The 18,452-nt window shown below is 41.8% G+C and overlaps 1 protein-coding gene across 4 annotated transcripts in view; it reads left to right on the top strand.

The window, feature by feature from the left end:
- Positions 1-18,452, top strand: part of asap1b (ArfGAP with SH3 domain, ankyrin repeat and PH domain 1b) — a 47,403-nt gene that overhangs the window by 5,285 nt on the left and 23,666 nt on the right. For all 4 annotated transcript variants that reach the window (XM_084033469.1, XM_084033472.1, XM_084033470.1 and 1 more), the window contains exons 2-6: positions 11,859-11,931; positions 13,704-13,849; positions 15,752-15,826; positions 16,264-16,313; positions 16,460-16,589. In XM_084033469.1, coding sequence (XP_083889595.1) covers positions 11,859-11,931; positions 13,704-13,849; positions 15,752-15,826; positions 16,264-16,313; positions 16,460-16,589 — 474 coding nt within the window. The remainder of the gene's footprint in view (positions 1-11,858; positions 11,932-13,703; positions 13,850-15,751; positions 15,827-16,263; positions 16,314-16,459; positions 16,590-18,452) is intronic.

Genomic DNA, 18,452 nt, shown 5'->3' with positions numbered 1-18,452 from the left:
CCCAGATCAAGCTGTATTTGGACCGCAGGACGGAGCGCAGGACTCCGGTGGGACAGGAGGAGCTGGATTCTGTGTTCACATCGATGATGCTTGGCAAACACGATGCACTGATCCTGACGTGATATTGAATATCGGGCCGATACTGACTGAAATAGCTAGATCGGGTATCAGTGATGATGGGGCCGATCCATCCAATCCAACTCTTTATACATTATAAACATGATTTTGAATTCCTGAGTAATTTTTGACCAAATTGTGGCTCCATTAACACGATTTATATCTTTATTTGTGATATTCAAGCACATAAAATAATGACCCCAGTCTGAGGGTTAAACACTGTACATGAACAAAACCATAATGATGTATCCACAGAGTACTTTTTAAAGAAATCTACTGAAACTTTGTGTTTTATGATTCACAAAAGCGTTGACACATGACATGGTGTCATGTGAGGTTTTAGGCTCGTCAAGTGTAACCTCTAGTCCACCAACAGGGAGTCCGTTGTAACAGCATCTACACAGATATCACATAATGTTTGCTCTTTATTCCCTCACATATCTGTTCATTAAGAGGATGAGTTGCTGCTTCTTTAGCCGTTTTGATCTGGAAACTACCTGAAAGTCTTAAAGCAGGGATTTTTGTAGAAAGAAAGGTTTCATTTTCACAGCCTGTGTGTTTGGCCTGTTGGGGAATACCTTCTGTTATACACGTTATCCTCATAAAATACATTAGTGTGACCACAGATGAACTGATTCATTGGTTATATTGCCTCCTTGCTTGATGGATGAGAAATGAGGCAAAAACGATGAATGATTCAAAAAGGAGGAGTTTTTTTTCTCTCCCTCTTTTCTTTTTATCACGCTTGGCTTTACATAACAAAACTGAGTGCCGTCTATTTAAAGCTCCATCCTGCAACATTTGCGACTGAGGGGTGCAGCTGTGTCGGATTCAATTATTAATGACGTTATGGCTTTTTTTTATTTTTTATTCATCATTTGTCCCCTGTGTCACCAAACCCAGTGAATCATATGGTGTGAGAGAATGGGAGCATTTTTCGTCCCATGGCACTGTTACTCACATGATGTCTTGTTCCAGTTAAATTAGAGTGTAAAAAAAAAAAGAGTAGTTAGAGTGGTAATTTTCAAGATACATTGTCAGTGCTGACTAGAGATACGAGTGATGCTACAGCTATGATTTTAGATTTTCTTAAACAATAACTAAGCTACCACAGGAAGTAGTAAAACTGCCATATTTTTGTGTGGAAATGCTTGAGACTCTTACTTTGTGTTTTCTTAAGGGCAACTTAAATTTGCCCTGAAGCGCTCATGTCATCAATGGAGCTATTGACACAGGACAAGTGACCAAGCAAGTTGAAAGTGGAGGAAATAGAAAAGGCAAAAGAGTGAAAAGAAGATACAGGAAGTTGAAATGGTCGAAATGATTTTGGGGGGAATCTCAGATTGCAAAGTGCTGTGTTTCGACTGCTTGTTTTTTAATTTTAGCCATTTTGCAACCGGACATTTCTGTGTTTACTTCCGTCATGAAAGAGATGCAGAAGTCTACGTGTCTGAAATGTCTAGGAATTGCATTAAGGATGATGGTATGAAGAGTTCTAACCACGCATCTGCTCATGGTTACAGTCAATAGGACATGGATGAAGTATAAGTCACAGTACTGGTTAGTTAATTTAAAAAAAGAGCATCTAAGGGGGGAATGTTCCTTTAAATCTCCCTCCTATAAATACTAACAAACCTCTAAGCCATTTTCTAATTTGTTCCGTCTCCCACAGCGGGAGGTGAGACTCTGTTGTGTTGCTTGTTTGTCTGCTTGTTTGCCGTCTGTGGCTGAAATCTGATAATCGGTCTGTGGGCCACAGCTGTTGGCCTACCTTCCTGCCACAGCTGCGCCGCGTATATCATCAAGGGCTATTAGCCGGCAGCGGATTAGCCCCCGGACTAGACTCTGCCCTGGCACTCTGATCCCCCTGCTCTACCCCAGATTTAGGCGAGGAAGAGTGGGTCACTGTTCACATCTGTCTGCCGCCCCCTCATCACGCGGATAGATGTTGTTAAAGTCTTCCCCCCATCTGCAGCCATTTTAATCTCTGATGGACACATTCAGCATCCTAGCAATGCAGCTACATTTACATGCTGATAGTTTTTTAACTATTGATTATTTTCATAATCAAATGGTCCTGCTGATTATTCTGTCTTTTAAAATAAACAGTTTATTAATTTCCTTGTTTTATTTTAGTCAGAATTATCATGACATAAAATGTTTATATGCCTTAACACAGGTAGATATTGATCCCCTCCAATTTTCCAGACAATTATTGGATGGATTCCCATGATATTTTATGCAGACATTCGTGGTTCCCAGAGGATGATGTGGTGATCCTCTGACTTGTCGTTTAGCGCCACCAGAAGGGTCACATTTGTGGCTCTTGACAGCTATTGGATGGATTGCCATGGCATATGGCTAGCTTAGTACCATCAGCCTGTACGCATGGTCATTGTGAGCATGCTAGCTCAAAGCACCACTGTCTCTAGCATGCACCTCCTCCTCCTTTGTTCATCTTTTGCAGGTCTTTGTGTTTCTACGTCTATGAATATATAAGATGGTTGTCCTGGAGGGCTGCCCAGCAGAACCAGGAGAGTGTTGTCCTTTGACGACCGGCTGTCTTGTTGTGGCCTGAGGGGTAAACAGTGCATCTCTGTCTGTGAGCTTTGATGGTCTGAACCGTGTGTGTGTGTGTGTGTGTGTGTGTGTGTGTGTGTACAAACTGATACATCCTTTCAATGTTGAATATAGAACCTTTCACAGAACAGCCAAGTGCATTCAAGCCCGGAGGAAAGGCATGGACGGTCCTTCAAGACGACTTGTTTATATCTTTTCCGAATGCCATTTAATGTCAGTGAAAAGTGTGCTTTAAGATCTGGATAAAGCCTTTGTTGGACATCACAGTAAAGGCTTATATCTGTTCCTCTGTGTGTGCAGTTGCTCAGAGTATCTGGACAGCCAAATGGCCGGTGGGAGTGGATGTACACCTGTGGTTTTGGAATAGCCGGTCTCTCGCCCAGCAGAGTCCCATAAAGTGTGAAATTTGAGACTCGTCTGCAGAAAAAACTTTTAAGGAATGCTGTAAAGCACTCTGCAGAGTCTGCGACTTTGGTCAAGGACTTATGACCGAGCACTTGTGCAGGAAGGCGAGAAAACTAATGTTACTTTAGATTGCGCATGTTTATCAAGGGAGCACATTCTTTTGGCGTCGTGCCCTGTAGATTTACAACGCGGGCGGCCGGTTGGTAGAAAGCGTCGAGTTGGCAGGCTTATCAGCTGATTAATAACAAGTGAAAGATTTGAGATGAAAGCTTGGAGGAGTTTATTTTTGGTTTTATTTGCTCACCTTACATGGCACTGGTTTGTTACAGTCTTGTCAGCTCTATAGTGGAGTATTGTAGTACCATGTTATAAATGACCAATATTCAAACACTCAAAGTATTTAAATATGACTCATATAATGACTCATTGTTTATAATTTGTTACTGATTAAACAATAACTTAACAAACACAAAAATCTCACTCAGCAGTTTAAGGCTACAAACATGATCATTTTCATTAGCAATAAATCCCTCCATTATTTTACTGAATTGATTATTTGGTCCATAAATTGTCAGAAAATAGTAAAAAAAAAAAACATACAACAAAAACACAAAAAAAACAGTGTTTTTGTGTCATAATGTGATCGGGGATTCCTCAATGAGTATGTCTGCTATAACTCATCAGGGCCTCACCCAAATTCCTGTGTCATGCTTGTAGGGTTGTCACGATACTAAAATTTTCAACTCGATACCGATACTCAGGAAAATATTCGATACTCGATACCATTTTCGATACCACAAGGATGAAAAAAAAAAAAAAAAATTTAAAATAAATATTTTTATTAACAAAAAAAATGCAAAAATAACAAGTTTCAGGTCTGAGGTAGTGCAAAAAATAAATAAATAAAATAAACAATAACAATTGGAACAATATTTTGAGGTTGTAAATATTAGGCAAGCCTGATAAAAACTAAATCAACTTAAGTGTTCCTTCCTTGGCTATGCTTTATATACATAACAATAAACTAAATGACACTAACCAAAATAGTTAACATGAACCTTACACTGTTGAAATGCTGTATTCTCAGCAGCTGCACCTGTTACAAAAAAAGTCTGAAACTGAAAAGTGCACACAATTATTCAATTGCTGTTGGTGCATCATCTCCATGTTGTTTCTTTCTCTCCCCCTGAATGTTTGATAAAAGTCCCTTCAGATCTGTTCTGGATTTCTTTGTAGGCTGGGTACTTTTGAAATACTTCGATACTTTCGATACTTTTGAAAATGAGTATCGTATCCGGAAACCACATTTTAGTATCGATACTTTTTTGAGTTTCGATACTTTTGACAACCCTACATGCTTGCCACCTGCTAATGAAAGTGAAGGGGGTTAACGACGAAGCGGACTGACATTTAAGTTGGACCAACTATTCTCATTTAGATTCAGCCCAAGCCTTATAAAGAACAACACGGTTTTACCGGAGCAGTGTTGAATCAATCGACTCAGTTTGACATCTTCGATATATATCCCGACCCTTCTGTCTGTTTTTCTCTGAAATAGCCTTTTTGTTTTCCAATTCATCTCATGATCATGTTACACAGTCAAAAGCTCCAGGAGAAAAGCCACTAAACATTGTGGTGAGGTCGAAAATGACCTTTTTCTTCTTTCGAGTCGTGAATCCAAACGTCACACAATTGCGCAAACACGTGATGGGTTTCATATCTTAACTACCATCGTAGTATTTTTAACTAAATCTTTTGGAATTAATTAAGCAAAACTTGGACGTTTTCTGTCACTTTATAATCCAAATAGGTCAATTAGTTTAAGTGAGACAGGATGATCGTTGGTTGCAGCCCTATTTGGCCCTGTAATCATGATTTGTTATAGTTCCTTCATCCCTGACTAGAAAGTGATTTTGTCTGTTTAAACATTCACATTTTGTGTGAAAGAGGACGCTGGCTGTCATTTTTGAATCCCCAGCTGTGAGTTCCTCCCACTATTCTCCTGTTGAAGGCTGTTCATCGCAGCTGCTTCACATGAATAATGACTTCCTAAACACAATATAGATAAAAGTACGCTGCTTTGATGCGAGGTGAGGGCCGTCTAGTGCATCAGTGTGTGGGCGTGGTTGTGAAAAACATGCACATTGCTCAAAACAAGTGAGAGAGATAGATAGCAAAACATCGCAGAGGAAAGCCGCCAAATGAAGTGTGGTTGCAACACTGCTGCATGTGAGATGTGCATAAAAGAGCCGGCATCCTTGCAGCTCTAAGAGTTGGCATCTCACTACAGGAAACGTAGAGCCGGATGCTAATAGTGGGACTAATAGCAGCAGTATATAATGGAGTATCTTGTATTGACTTCTCTTTCTGGCCAATTACATTAGCAGGCCAAGATCTGTGTAAAAGATACGAGGCAATTAGAGCAGATATCCCACATAAACCTGCAGTACCTTATTTTCTGGAGATGGGTAAAGCATCATGAATGGATGTTATTCTGTCAAAGTATCATTCATATCACATGGCTGTCCAGTGGAGAGCACGGACTGTTGCATTTGTGGTTTTGGACACGCAAGTGCTAATGGGAGAATGCCACAAATAGGAATCGAGAGTTGGCTGCAAAAAGGCGATGCATCGACGAGCTGTGCTGCCGGAAAAAAAAATCTCAACAAAAGAAGGCCGAGCTTTACAGGCAATGATGAAATAATGTTTGGACATGTTGTTAAACCGGAGAATGGGTTCTCAGAGGGCCCGTGTACACGAAGCACCGAATGTGAAAAAACAAGCGATCCAATCGATATCACTGCAGCTGCTTCATTGTACTATTTGATTACCGATGTTTATCACTTCGCCGTTGCTGTTGTCGGCTGACATTCGTTGCTCCAGACTGAAATATCGCAACCAGCTGGAATTTGGATTCAGACATTCATGGTCCCCTCAGGATGAATTGTATTCCCTGCATGCTGATGTTAGCAGCGTAGAGCCGTAATCCTGACATGTATTGATTCCTTCATCTCATATTATTGTCTTTTTTCTAATGGCCTCGAAGAAAAAGCAAACATGAGTGCAACGGCTAAAAGGATGATGCAAGTTTAGCAGTTCCTTCCTTCTCCTCCTTGCCAAGTTTTTTCCCCACCAGAGTACTATGTATTTAAATACTAATGTGTCGTAATGAACTTATACATTAAACACTTCCCCTGTTATGCTGTGGAGAGTGGTCAGCAGAAATGTGCACTCATGTATAATGTGTCGCAAAGGGGTTAAACCATGTACACACACTGTTTTTTTTTTCAGTTTCATCCTTTTAGTCTTTTAGTGAGACCATCCTCCATTATAGACCAGTGAAGAAATGTGAGTAGGAGGACTGTGTTACAGTTTTTGCATCAAAACAAAAAGCCTGCATCGATTTGGACGTATCAGCATGTGGCCAAGTGATTGTTGAGTTATTACTATTGATTGAGAACCCGCTGTATAAATATAATATGCTTTTTGAGTATGAGGAGTAAACAAAAAATGCAAAATTTTTATTTGCCATTTCAGTGGCATTACATCGGTCATGTGGTCATCCTGATACACCTCCTAACCAAAACCAAAACCACTGGCAGCGTATCGCTCGCTTTCAGTATCGTGTCTGCCTGTGTGTGAGTGAGTGAGATATGGGCCATCTGACCTCCTCTTTTGGAAATGTTACCTCCTTTCCTTTTTTTCCTATTCCACTTGGAGAGCTGAAGGCCTCTCCGGCTGCCGGCCCAGAGAAAGGGATGTGCATTTGTTTCCTGCCAATGAAAGCAGCTCCCCACCCTTCCTGCTTGAGTCATGCCACATAGACTCAACGGACGGACGGACAGACAGACAAAATGACTTGACAGGACAACCTCTATGAACTCTTCATTCAAACACACTTAGAAGCCAGCTTTATCTCTGTCGTATACACAATTTTTTATAGTAGCTGTTGTGTAATTGTGAGCCAAAAAGGAAATGAGAATACATTAAAAAAAGGAAGCAGAAATAAAACCTAAGATTGGTGTTGAAACAGGTCAGGTCCCTTTCCCTCAAAGTCACTGGCGATGCCAGATTCCTGTCTCTGGGGAAATCCTTTGATAATTTAGCCGTTTCCTGTTTTCTTCTTCAAGGATATAATTAGCATATTAGCAATTCTAAAAAGCCTAGTGTCCGATCATTGCTGGGTGAAATGTGCCACAGTGGCACAGTTTGAGTCCCAGTGTGCTGCTGACAAACAGAGAGCAGCTTCCCACAATCGCGACGGCGAAGAATGTTGAGCCGACGCGCGAGTCGGCCAGACCGCATCTCCTTGGTAACCCCCAACGCCGATGCCATGCCAAATGCCGAGGTGGAGGAGAGGCACGAGGGAGCCGGGAAGGATGCGTTCAGGGAGGAAACGAGAAAGGCGACTCAACGTGCCGTGAAAGTGTCGGAGCAGGAGTCTGGCGAGTGGACAGTGGATCAAGAAAAAAAACGTCCCCAGACTGCCGGAAAGCATGCTGTTTTTTTTTTATTTCTCAGCTGTCAGCAGCGAGCAGTTGGTGTCATTAGACGGAGTGCTGCCGACCCAGAACAGGACACTGACGAGCCGGCCCGCTTCCTGCTTCCTGTCAAAGGACGGCTGCAGGGGAAACGGCAGGGCTGCTGAGGGAGGATAAGGCCTCGGGCAGGAAGCGTGAAGCTGAGACGGCCTCCAGTCGGTCATGCCCACTCACTCCGACACTCAATTTCCCCCGAGGGTTTGACCTCCTGGGCCTGACTGTGTGTGAGTTTGTGTGGTTGTTTGGGAACCAGGAAGTCGGCCCCATTAACCCCATTGGTCACACATGGGTCACACTTTAAGGGCTTGCTGGTCCTTTTGAGGGTTATTTCTGTTTTAACTATGAAAGTAGGACTGCAACTAACTCGCCTTTGCAAGTTTCCACGTCTAAGTTGACGTCTTCACATTCTTTCATTGGCGAAGATGGAAGCTTCTGATGGATTCACCCACTTATAAAATCTGTTCTCTTTCATTTTAAATCCCACGTTTCAGTTAACTTTTGCCAGTTTTTACAGAAAATGATGGAGTTTTTCCCCTCTCTCTGTAGCCCTAATTTAATTTAATTATAGTTTGTTGTTGATGAAGTGGGTTGTGTCGCTGCCAACTGATCCGTATGTGCTTAATTTCATAAATGAACATGAAGAAATGCCTTTTCTACCTCCTGATTTTTAACGTAAGAACATATATAAACTTTCAAGGGCATTTATTTCTGATCTCATGCTGCTTACAAATCTGTTCTTGCTGAGGAACCATGCGCCGCCGCCGCCCTTCACCTCCTTTAAGCTGGCCCTTGGCCTCGTTGACATCGTCTCTGACAGACGTCTACTTAAAAGCATTCTGACACTGACATGTTGACTTTCACAGCACGCGTATCTATGTAGGAACGCTTCTTCATACGTAGATATTTCTCAGTGGAATCACACTGTGTATTTTATCCTTTGCTGCTTTCTTCGGCAGCACATGTATCTGGTGGAGAGACGAGCGACCGCAGATGTTTTGGCATTGTCACACTTTTCTAAATCCCCCCCTGGGTTGAGTGGGAGCTTGCCATTGGCTCCCTGGCAGATAAAAACAATCCTTTGACTATATTCAGTAGTTGTCGGGCCTTTTGGAGAGCAGCGTTTGGATGCATTCTTGCCCGTTGCCAAGGTTTTGCAAAGAATGTCTGCAAAGGCAGCGCTATTACATTGATTTCTCCCCCCACTCCCTTAAAAGCGGAGATATAATTGGTTTACTGCTTTAACAAACCCGCTCTTCAACTTCTATTATTCACATTTACCACAGAAATAGTGCTGGACGTTGTGTAGATGTGTACCAGTTAACCCTCTAAGCATCTAATCTTGTTATCTAAATGGTATAAAACATTCATTAAATCAGATTTTGCCGTAGTAACGTATGGATGTATGGACAACCACATCTAAATTGGCTAAGAAAGTGAATCTGTGAAAGCTTGTTAATGTCACGACTGAAGATTTATTTAAGAACACACAGACAGAGTGGATTATGGGTGACCCTTCGGTGGCAGGCGGCATCACAGATTTACTTTGGAGGCGTTTAAATGCAGACCGACTCGAGTGACGAGGGCGGGGTTTGGTGCGCTGCGAAGAGCGCAGGAAACGCAGCTTGTTAGTGAATGTGTCAGCTGTTATGGGGATCTAATGTGTGACTTCTGCGGTATAAAGCAACGTGTCTGATCATTTGGATGGAGACTGTCTGGAGTCGGTCACAAGGAAATTGATCTTGTGTGGAAATAAAGTAGTAAAGTAATGTTCGAAGTTATATTTATGAAGCTTACCAAGTCTTTTAATACTGGTAACTTTGTGTTTGGTTGTTGTTGTTATTGTGTTTTTGTTCAAAGGACTTTAAGTTTTATATCTAAAATTTGTATTTTTATACATTTTATTTATCATGACTTTAATATATTTTGATGTTCCGTTGTGACAATAAAATAAACAAGTTTATTCAAATTTTTTTTAAATTCATATTATTTTAGTGAAGACTCATAAATAACCACAAATAACTAATGTTAGGGAAATCTGTTAATGTTTTGTTACGCGTTTCTGAAAAACATAAAAAAATATCGCCCGATATATCGGAATATCAGATTTTTAAATCAACAAACATTCGGTATCGGTATCGGCCTTCAAAATCCTTTATCGGTCGGGCTCTAGTTCAAACGTTAAAACATATTCACTTTACAATGATAAAAAACCTCATAAAATGGCCTCTGAGGATAGCTTGGAGTGCTTCCCATAGGGAATGACCTCACTCATGTTATCCAAGAACAGGGGTCACCAGAAAAGTAACCTCAAGTTTTCATCTTTTAAGTATGTTTTCATACTGCTGGTAGATTTTCATTACAGTAATTATCAAGATAATGTCATACACAGAGACAATATTGGCAAAGATAATGGTCATATAAACGTTTCACATTCTGTTCGGCCAAACAGACAGAGGGCTGAATAATGAGGTAGTGTGGGGAGGAACTGGGCAGCAGTCTGTTCCCATGTGTGGGGGGATCAAAGGGCTCGGCCCTGGTAGAAAAGGGCCCCGCGGCGGCAAACTACTGCTGCCATAATTGGGGAAGAGCCATGTAAAACTGTCCAGGGGAGGCCAAGGACGGCTTAATTATGTTGTGAAATTTAATTAGCCCTCTGTTTTGTGTGCGTCTGCTCTTAACCGCCTGACCTTGAGATAATGGTGTTTTTGCTGGTGTTTATCATCTATTACAGGCAGAGTTATGGTTGCATTCGCTTTGGATGTGAAATGATTGTACTGTCGAAACAAATTACCGCCAACACTGGCTCACATTTTAAATCACATAGTGAAGATGGGTTATTCAGGTGTTTGTTTTGTTTGTGTCCCCTTTTTCGGAGCTTGACGAAGCTCCCAATTAACTCAAATGAAATGACAATAGATGTCGCACAGACAGACGGCGTTCGGTGTGATTTTATCTCATTGCTGAGAAACGTCTGCAGATCTCACAACAAGAATAAACGCTCGACAACAGTATTGCTGCGTTCTCCCTTCGTGAAGCTTTTCAGGAGGGTCCTGTGGCATTTAGCTCCCATATTCCCCCAACAAATAAGCATCTTCCCTTCATTCCATCACCCTGTGATTACACATAGTAATCAGGGAAATACAGCAAATAACTGCTAGAAACTTAATTGCAGAGAAGGTGCTGTGTTGGAATGCCTCTGGGATTTATTACTAGATAAAGAAATAAATCCAATGTTGTTGGACATGGAGTGATTATGAGCCAATTACATATTAAAGGGAGTATTTCTTCCTTTTTTTTTTATTTACTCATGGCAAGAAAACGGTACTGGAATGAATATGAAAGGCGACCAGTTGTTTGAAGATTATTGCAAGACAAGGAAAAGACAAGGCTATAAAATCCAAAAGGCTTAAAGAAAATGGGCTAATATTAATTAATTTAAATGTGTTTAAGTTTCAGGCCACAACTCGATGATACACCTTTAAATCTAGTTGATATCGCCTCTGACGGGGAATGAGACACAGCCATAACGAAGGCACATGATGAATTTACACGACAACTCATTTTTCCTCGTGGGAAGCCGTTCTTTTTTTGGATTAATCAGCTCAAGGGTCACACTAGCATTGGCTTTGTCTCAAATCCCTTCGCAGGCTTTTTCCTCTAAATATAGAGATGCATCATCGTTAAATGAGTAACCACCAGTTCTAGTCCAGCATCTTTTGAAGTGGTTCTCTGTTTGTGTTGGTCATTACTTTAACTCCCTGGTGCTTTGGATGCTGAAGGACGAATGTGTTAATCTTGCATGGAAGTGAGATAGATAGCTCCTGGCAACAATAGGTCAGCGGCAGTGTTTATTTTTTTCGCATTTAAAACGTTTCATTGTGAAGAATGATTCTAATAAATTGCCTAACTGTTAAAAAATTGGATATCCTGCCTATTTATTTTGCCTATTAGAGAGCAGAAAGGCTGTGCTCCAGCAGTCAGCAGTGAAATAATGATTAATGCCACATTCAGGTCAAGCACTGTGTTGTGAGCACTCTAGATTTATGGGGAATGCATGCTTTGAATTACAGAGGAAATATTGTTGTCCCTATGCCCTAAATTCTTCACGTTCACGTTTAATCAAATATGATCTCTGCTGTCTTTTGATGTGGATGTTTCCAGTATGTTCTTCAGGGTTTTTTTTTTAAAAAGCATCCTCTCCTCCTCTTCCCTCAGGCGTTGGATCAGGACCGAACCTCCCTGCAGAAGGTGAAGAAGTCTGTGAAGGCCATCTACAATTCAGGACAAGGTGAGTTTCTAAAATAAACACGCTCACAACCCTTTCCAAAAAACACTATCCTCCGAAGAGAGCCCAGGATTCCTTAAATATCTTTAATAAAGAAAATAGGATTGATTGTTGTTTGTGTGTGTCTGGAACATTTGTGGGACAGATGGCGTTTTGTGTGTGTTTTCAAGCTGTTCCAGAAACCAACACCTGAGTTCTGCTTGTTGTGCTGTGACATGGATCCTCAGTGATTTTCCACTGGATACTTTTGAGAGGAGGCTACTCCCTCTAAATTGACAGTTTCAGATGTCTCTCCCACAAAAACGTTTGTTTGTTCTCCACAGAAAAAAGGCAGTTTACCTTACTCCCATTGTGACTCTTTGGATGAGAAAGTCTGAAAGCAACTGTAACAACTCTTAAGTCGATAGTCTGTGTATACTGTATGCGGTCTAAAAATAGAAATAAGAATGGGATGTTTGTGCATCTTGCACATGTAATGAGTAGTTAGACTCAGGGCCATAGCTAGGATTTTAGAAACACAGAGGTCATGAATTCCTCGCCCACACAATCCTCCGAAAATTCAGGTTGATTTAGCGACACCTGTGGTGACTGATGGTAACAGCAAGCACTCTTTGAACAGCAACTTTGCATCTGGTCACTGTTTACAGGGCAGCCAAACAAACGTGCATTTTTTTGATAAAGAAGTCAAACAATAAGTCGCTTTTTTGCCGAAACTGAGACTTGATTTCATGCTGCAATGAAAGCAGGAGGGGAAGGAAATGTTGGGTTTGCCTCAGCAATATATTAATGCAGCTCAGATATGATGTGAAGAGATTGAACAGTACATTGTGAGACTGTTATCAATGAGATAAAACTACAGACAGTAATGATTCTGGAATGGTGGACCCCGCCACTATTAGAGCGGTAATCACTGGAAGTAATATCATAAATTTAATCTTAAAAGGGGTTTGATTACAGGAATTTAAGTAATCCTTTCATATATTTATGATATATGTAGGATTTTTTTAATTGTAGTTTAAAAAAACGGAGAAGAAAATGACAAAACCACACAGATGACACTGACCTCTTTGTCCTTCAGCTTATATTTCCGGTTATGACCTCCCTCAGGACTCCTCACTGAACATCACTCACCCTCCGTCTCTCACGTAGCGACATATGGATGCTGCTAAGGCGGAGTTTAAAAGACCCGGAGAATCACGCGTCTTGCTTTGTAGATGACTCATTATAGTCGCAATTTATACACAAAGTCTCTGTGGAGCAGCTCAACCACGGGTTAAGGTCATGTGTGTTGTGTTGCTGTGTCCCTTGTGTTGCCGCACTGATGAAAGAAGAATTTTGCGTTACAGGATCTGTTTCTGCCACATCTGTGTTATTATGAACGTCACCGGGAGATCTTAGAAGATTTATATAAGCCCGTTTGATCCCAGCGTTTTCATCTCGGTTGCTGTTGACAAAAAAATATTCATCACAGTATTTTCTTTATCCTCATCTCTCTTTTTTTAAGAATAAGAATATTCTTTTTGTAAATGTATCTTCCAGCTGTGATAAGCTTTTTTTGGTAATTTGTGTCAGAGTTGTACGTGACCTCCGTAGAGGTCAACCAGAAAAAACAGCCACTATCTAACAAGATTACAAATCTGACCAGGCATGTAATGCCAGCTTTGGTACTCGACAGTTTTCAACATTCAGGCCTACGGGACACATTTTGCTTGCTCATGCAAAGTAGTCCTTTTATTGCCTTTTAATATACCTCTTCCTCCCTGTTCCCAACACAGACCACGTCCAGAATGAAGAGAACTACGCTCAGGCTCTGGACAAATTCGGCAGCAACTTCATCAGCCGGGACAACCCTGACCTGGGAACGGCTTTCGTCAAGTTCTCCTCCCTCACCAAGGAGCTGTCTGCCCTGCTGAAGAACCTGGTGAGTGCAACACGCCAGCACTCCTAATGTCTTTAAAATGAATAGCCTGTCCTTCAAAGTGCACTCCATTCGTGCACCCGCTTGTCCTCGCATGGATAGAAAGAGGAAAATTCTCCAAAGAGAGGTTATTTTTTCCTGCCTTCACTTCTATAAGTGGTTTAGGATTTGGGTTTAGGTTTAGGTCAAGAATTAGGATTAGCGTTCAGGTTGGCCATATAGGGAAGAAGTTATTCTTGAATGTAGTCATTAAATAAATGCACTGATAGGTGCCCACACGTTCATCAATCTAGACACTTTTTAAACTGCGTGAAAATTGCCGACGCGGCCGTACTCGTCATCACAGTCAGGACAGGATAGCTGACTGCGGCTGTATCCGTCTCGGAGCTTTGTATTTTTTTCCCCCCCCGTCAAGGCTCTTATCTGCCTGCCGTGGATTTCCCCTGACGTTTCTGTTGAATAATGTGTCCTGTTTGAATCCTCTGTGAGTGATTGTTGTTGGAAGAAGAGCCGGTCCCCGCTCTCTCGCTCTCTTCCTGTGTGGCTGACAGCGAGATTAGACTCCATAAATACACTTGGCAGCACCAGGAACAACTGTCTGAGTGTGTGTGTGTCCATAAACCTTCCCCGAATCACCCACCTGTTGGCGCTACCTGCATAGGGTAGAAAAGTTTTATTTATCGCCTCTCATTTCCTCCCCTTGTGTCTCTTTTTTCCCCCCTCTCTTGACTCTTATCTTTTCCACTGCGAGTATTTTATTGAGTTCTTTTAGAATTCAATAACGGCACCCTGAGGCCTGCTGGTATTTGTGTGCACCAAAATGAGAATTGATGAATAGCCCCTTCTACTAGATGTCCTACATGTTTTATCGGCTTAAATTTTTACGGATTTTGTGGACAAATTTGGCCACGTTGCTGGCTCTTCATCATTTTTCCCAGTCGCTTGTATTCTCTTTGAGAATCCTACACTGAAAGACACGGTGACTGCTTCCAGGATGGGCTGTTGGAGCACACCGGCAGCCGGCCAGTAGAGGATTGATTCTGACGTTGGCCATATGCAAGACGGGCACTTAAGAAGCACATTACCGCCCATTAAGCGTAGTTTTCTTGCTTGACCGCTGCTGTGTGTTTGTGTAGACTTGGCTAACAACAGGGACTTAAATGCTTAGTACTGTTGTAAGTGACCTTGCTGATCCTGATGGTTAGAGCTGCTGAGCATAACTGTGGCAACCCGAGCTGTTGGCAACAAGCTTTTGCTAATTCTCCAATAGACTAACTTGCACTTTTGCTGTTATGTTGCTGATTTCGTCAGTGTTTTTGCACTGCAGTGTAGGTTAATTAAAGGATAAGGCCAGCGTTACTCCATTGCTTATAGGCAACGGATCCCATCAAAAGTATAAAAACCAACAATGTGTCCTATCTGAGGTGGTGGAGACCAAAATCAGAGCTTAAAGAGACATTTATATTTGCTAGTTGACTGGAAATAAGACTTCAAATGAATGGTCATGTTGCTCTTTAGTTGCTGGATGTGTAAACAGTTTGCCAGAACAATTTTTATGAGTTGATAATATGTCAGTGTCGCGTTTACAGCTTGTGCTAAACACACATTGAGTGCCATCGTGATTATTTCGTGCAGCAGGGTGGTTTATATGGAAACCACTTTCTATACAGTACCAGTGTTCATTATTATGCAGGAAATGTCACCCTCTGTAAGGACGTGGGTCTCTGATGTCGTTTTAATAGTTTTATTTGACAACAATGGCACCAAGTAATGAGTTTTATCATCGGTCAGCGACACAGACATACTTGTTTGTCAGTTTGGCCTCGTCTTTGTTCAGCCGTTACACTTAGTCATCATATGTTTCCTCGTGACAACATTATAACCCCCCTGTGTGTCCTCCCGTAGCTCCAGAGCCTCAGCCACAATGTGATCTTCACTCTGGACTCGCTGCTGAAGGGCGATTTGAAAGGCGTGAAAGGGGTAAGATTTACTGTTAAACATATATTTTTTCTATCTCTTGACTCCTCCTCCCCCCCCCTCATGGCAGAGCTTAGCAGCAGGACAGGGAAAATACATGCATCATCAGCACAGTGTTAATAACCTCTGTATGTTGAGTGTAAGCCAGAAGGGACCAGAGAGACGGGGGGGGAAAGCTCTCTGTTTAAACGCTCACACTGTAAATCTTGCAGAAGTAAACACTGCCTTTGTGTTGCACTGGAGGCGGGTGGCGAGTAACTGGGTCATGAACCAATGATGTTCGGGGCTACAAGGAGGGGCGTTGTTGCGCGCCGTCCAGGGCATAAATCGTGAGCGGAGTGAGGCGTTTTGTTGGAACTCTGGTTGCGATCCAACTCTGCCGACCCCGCGGTGACCTCTCTGTAGTTTGCTCATGCTTGTCCCCCCATGTGTTTCTGCAGGATATAAAGAAGCCCTTCGACAAAGCATGGAAGGACTACGAGGCCAAGTTGTAAGTGGTTGATTAAAGTGTGCTGGCGTAATTCCCGCTCATTTGCACCATCTAGCTCATTACTGAGTACTGAATAATGGATCAAACACTGTTGATAATGTGTTGCAATGCGTGATGTAAAAAACTTGCCCTCTCCTCTGTGCCAGTACAAAGATCGAGAAGGAAAAGCGAGAGCACGCCAAGCAACACGGGATGATCCGCACGGAGATCACCGGGGCCGAGATCGCCGAGGAGATGGAGAAGGAGCGGCGTCTCTTCCAGCTCCAGATGTGCGAGGTAGGTCGTAAAGTGGAGCTACGATACAGGACATTTTTGGATTTGTTTCGCAGCAGTAAACGGGCATCAGTGCGCTCCAGCAGTTAGTGAGGTCAAAGGTTAAATCCCCACAACACAGCATTGTGTGCTGTCCAAACATCCTCTTTTATGCTGCTGTCTCATTAAAAATCACAAAATTACCATTAAGTTATGTTCGGTTGTGGGCAGACAACCTCAGCAGCTTAATATAATGTCTTCTTGATGTCTTCTAATGTCTTAGAGCTGCATCGATTTAATCGATTAGTTGTCAACTATTAAATTATTCGCCAACTACTTTGATAATCGATAAATTGGTTGGAGTACTTTTTTTTTAAAAGGAAATATGTTCTTGTTCCTTTAAACATCTATTATAATTAACTGAATATCTTTGATATTTGATTTCCGATGGAGAAAGTAATCAACAAATGAATTGAAAGTGAAAGTGAAAATGAAAGTAATCGTTATTTGCAGAACTTCTGACTATACTGTACATACAGGCGCACATTTCTGGTAGATTACTTTTCTTTTTTCTTCTTATGATTCTGGCATTTTTAGATGTTGTTAGATGAACAAGATGGAGGTAGACTTTCATCATGATAACCTGATTTGTGAAATGCTATTATTTTAGTTTCTGATGAGCCTTTAAATTGTGTCTGTCACCCAAAGTTGACCTTCCTGGTCCGTATTTCATCTTCCGTAGCAACAGTAACCCACCAACGCAGCGCTATTTTTGGTAGGAACACCCACTTATTAAAATCCTATATGTAAAGTCTTCTTTGCCAGCTGCTTTTAAAGGAGGTTTTAAGCCTGGGATGACTTTTCCTCTCGGATGATTTGAATAATTTATAGACTATCTTCGACACTTGTGCAGTTTCACATGTAGGGATTGCAGCAGCCCCAAAAGCATTCATGAAGCTGTGTACATACCTTGATTGTATATCAATATGATTTAGAAAAGCATCTTAAACACGTGATGAGTATAAGTCATGATAATTAAGCAGCTGGTACTAAACAGTCAAACTGTTTGTCTGAAGTGTGTTCAGATCTTCCTCTGGTCCAGTAAACGTGTTTGCTTCTCAGCACGCTGTGACACCGTTTGAGTCGTCTTTAATATTAACGCTCAAAGACGAGTACTTAAAGAAACGCGACGGCTAGAACGAAGTGTAAAACAAACGCGAGGTCTTTATGTGCCCGAGAGGAACAGAACAAACTGTTAGAGCTCACTCCGCTCTGCCAAAAACCTCTCTAGTGGTGGGTGGTGACGCCTACGCCTCGTTCACTGTTTTATCCTGTTAGGATTTTTTTACTCAAATTACATAATGGTCCGATGGATGTTGCACTGCTGTTGGTTGTGTGAATTATTCACTACAGAACTTGCTGCAGTCCTTTAGTACGCTGCAATGCCGACCCGTGCAGTGACTCATAGACGTTTCCTTCCTCCACATTTCCCACCTGTGTTCACGTCCTCATTCGGCTACAGACCCGGTGGTGATTAAGGCAGGTTATGATGTACAGGGATCGTTTTCTGCAACATGAAACCAGGGGAGCAGATGAGAATACAACAGATGGGAACGACACTGAAGCAGCTCTGGGAGGCTGTACTTGAAGAACAGTGGTTTTAGCTGAATGCTAACCGCAGCATGCTACCATGCTCATACTGACGATGCTAAAATGCTGAGGTTAAGCAGGTATAATGTTGTCATCATCTTGATAATAACTCATTGTCAGACTATGAATCTTCTGAACTGCTCAGATTTTGGTAGTCAAAGGTCACGGTCGTGGTTCAAGAATTCATATTCACACACGTCTTATAGGATAAAAAGATGGATGCAAACTGCAACTTGA

The sequence above is a fragment of the Eutrigla gurnardus genome (assembly GCF_963514095.1).
Source record: "Eutrigla gurnardus genome assembly, chromosome: 18".
NCBI lineage: Eukaryota > Metazoa > Chordata > Actinopteri > Perciformes > Triglidae > Eutrigla > Eutrigla gurnardus.
This window is presented reverse-complemented; position numbering and strand designations above follow the sequence as displayed.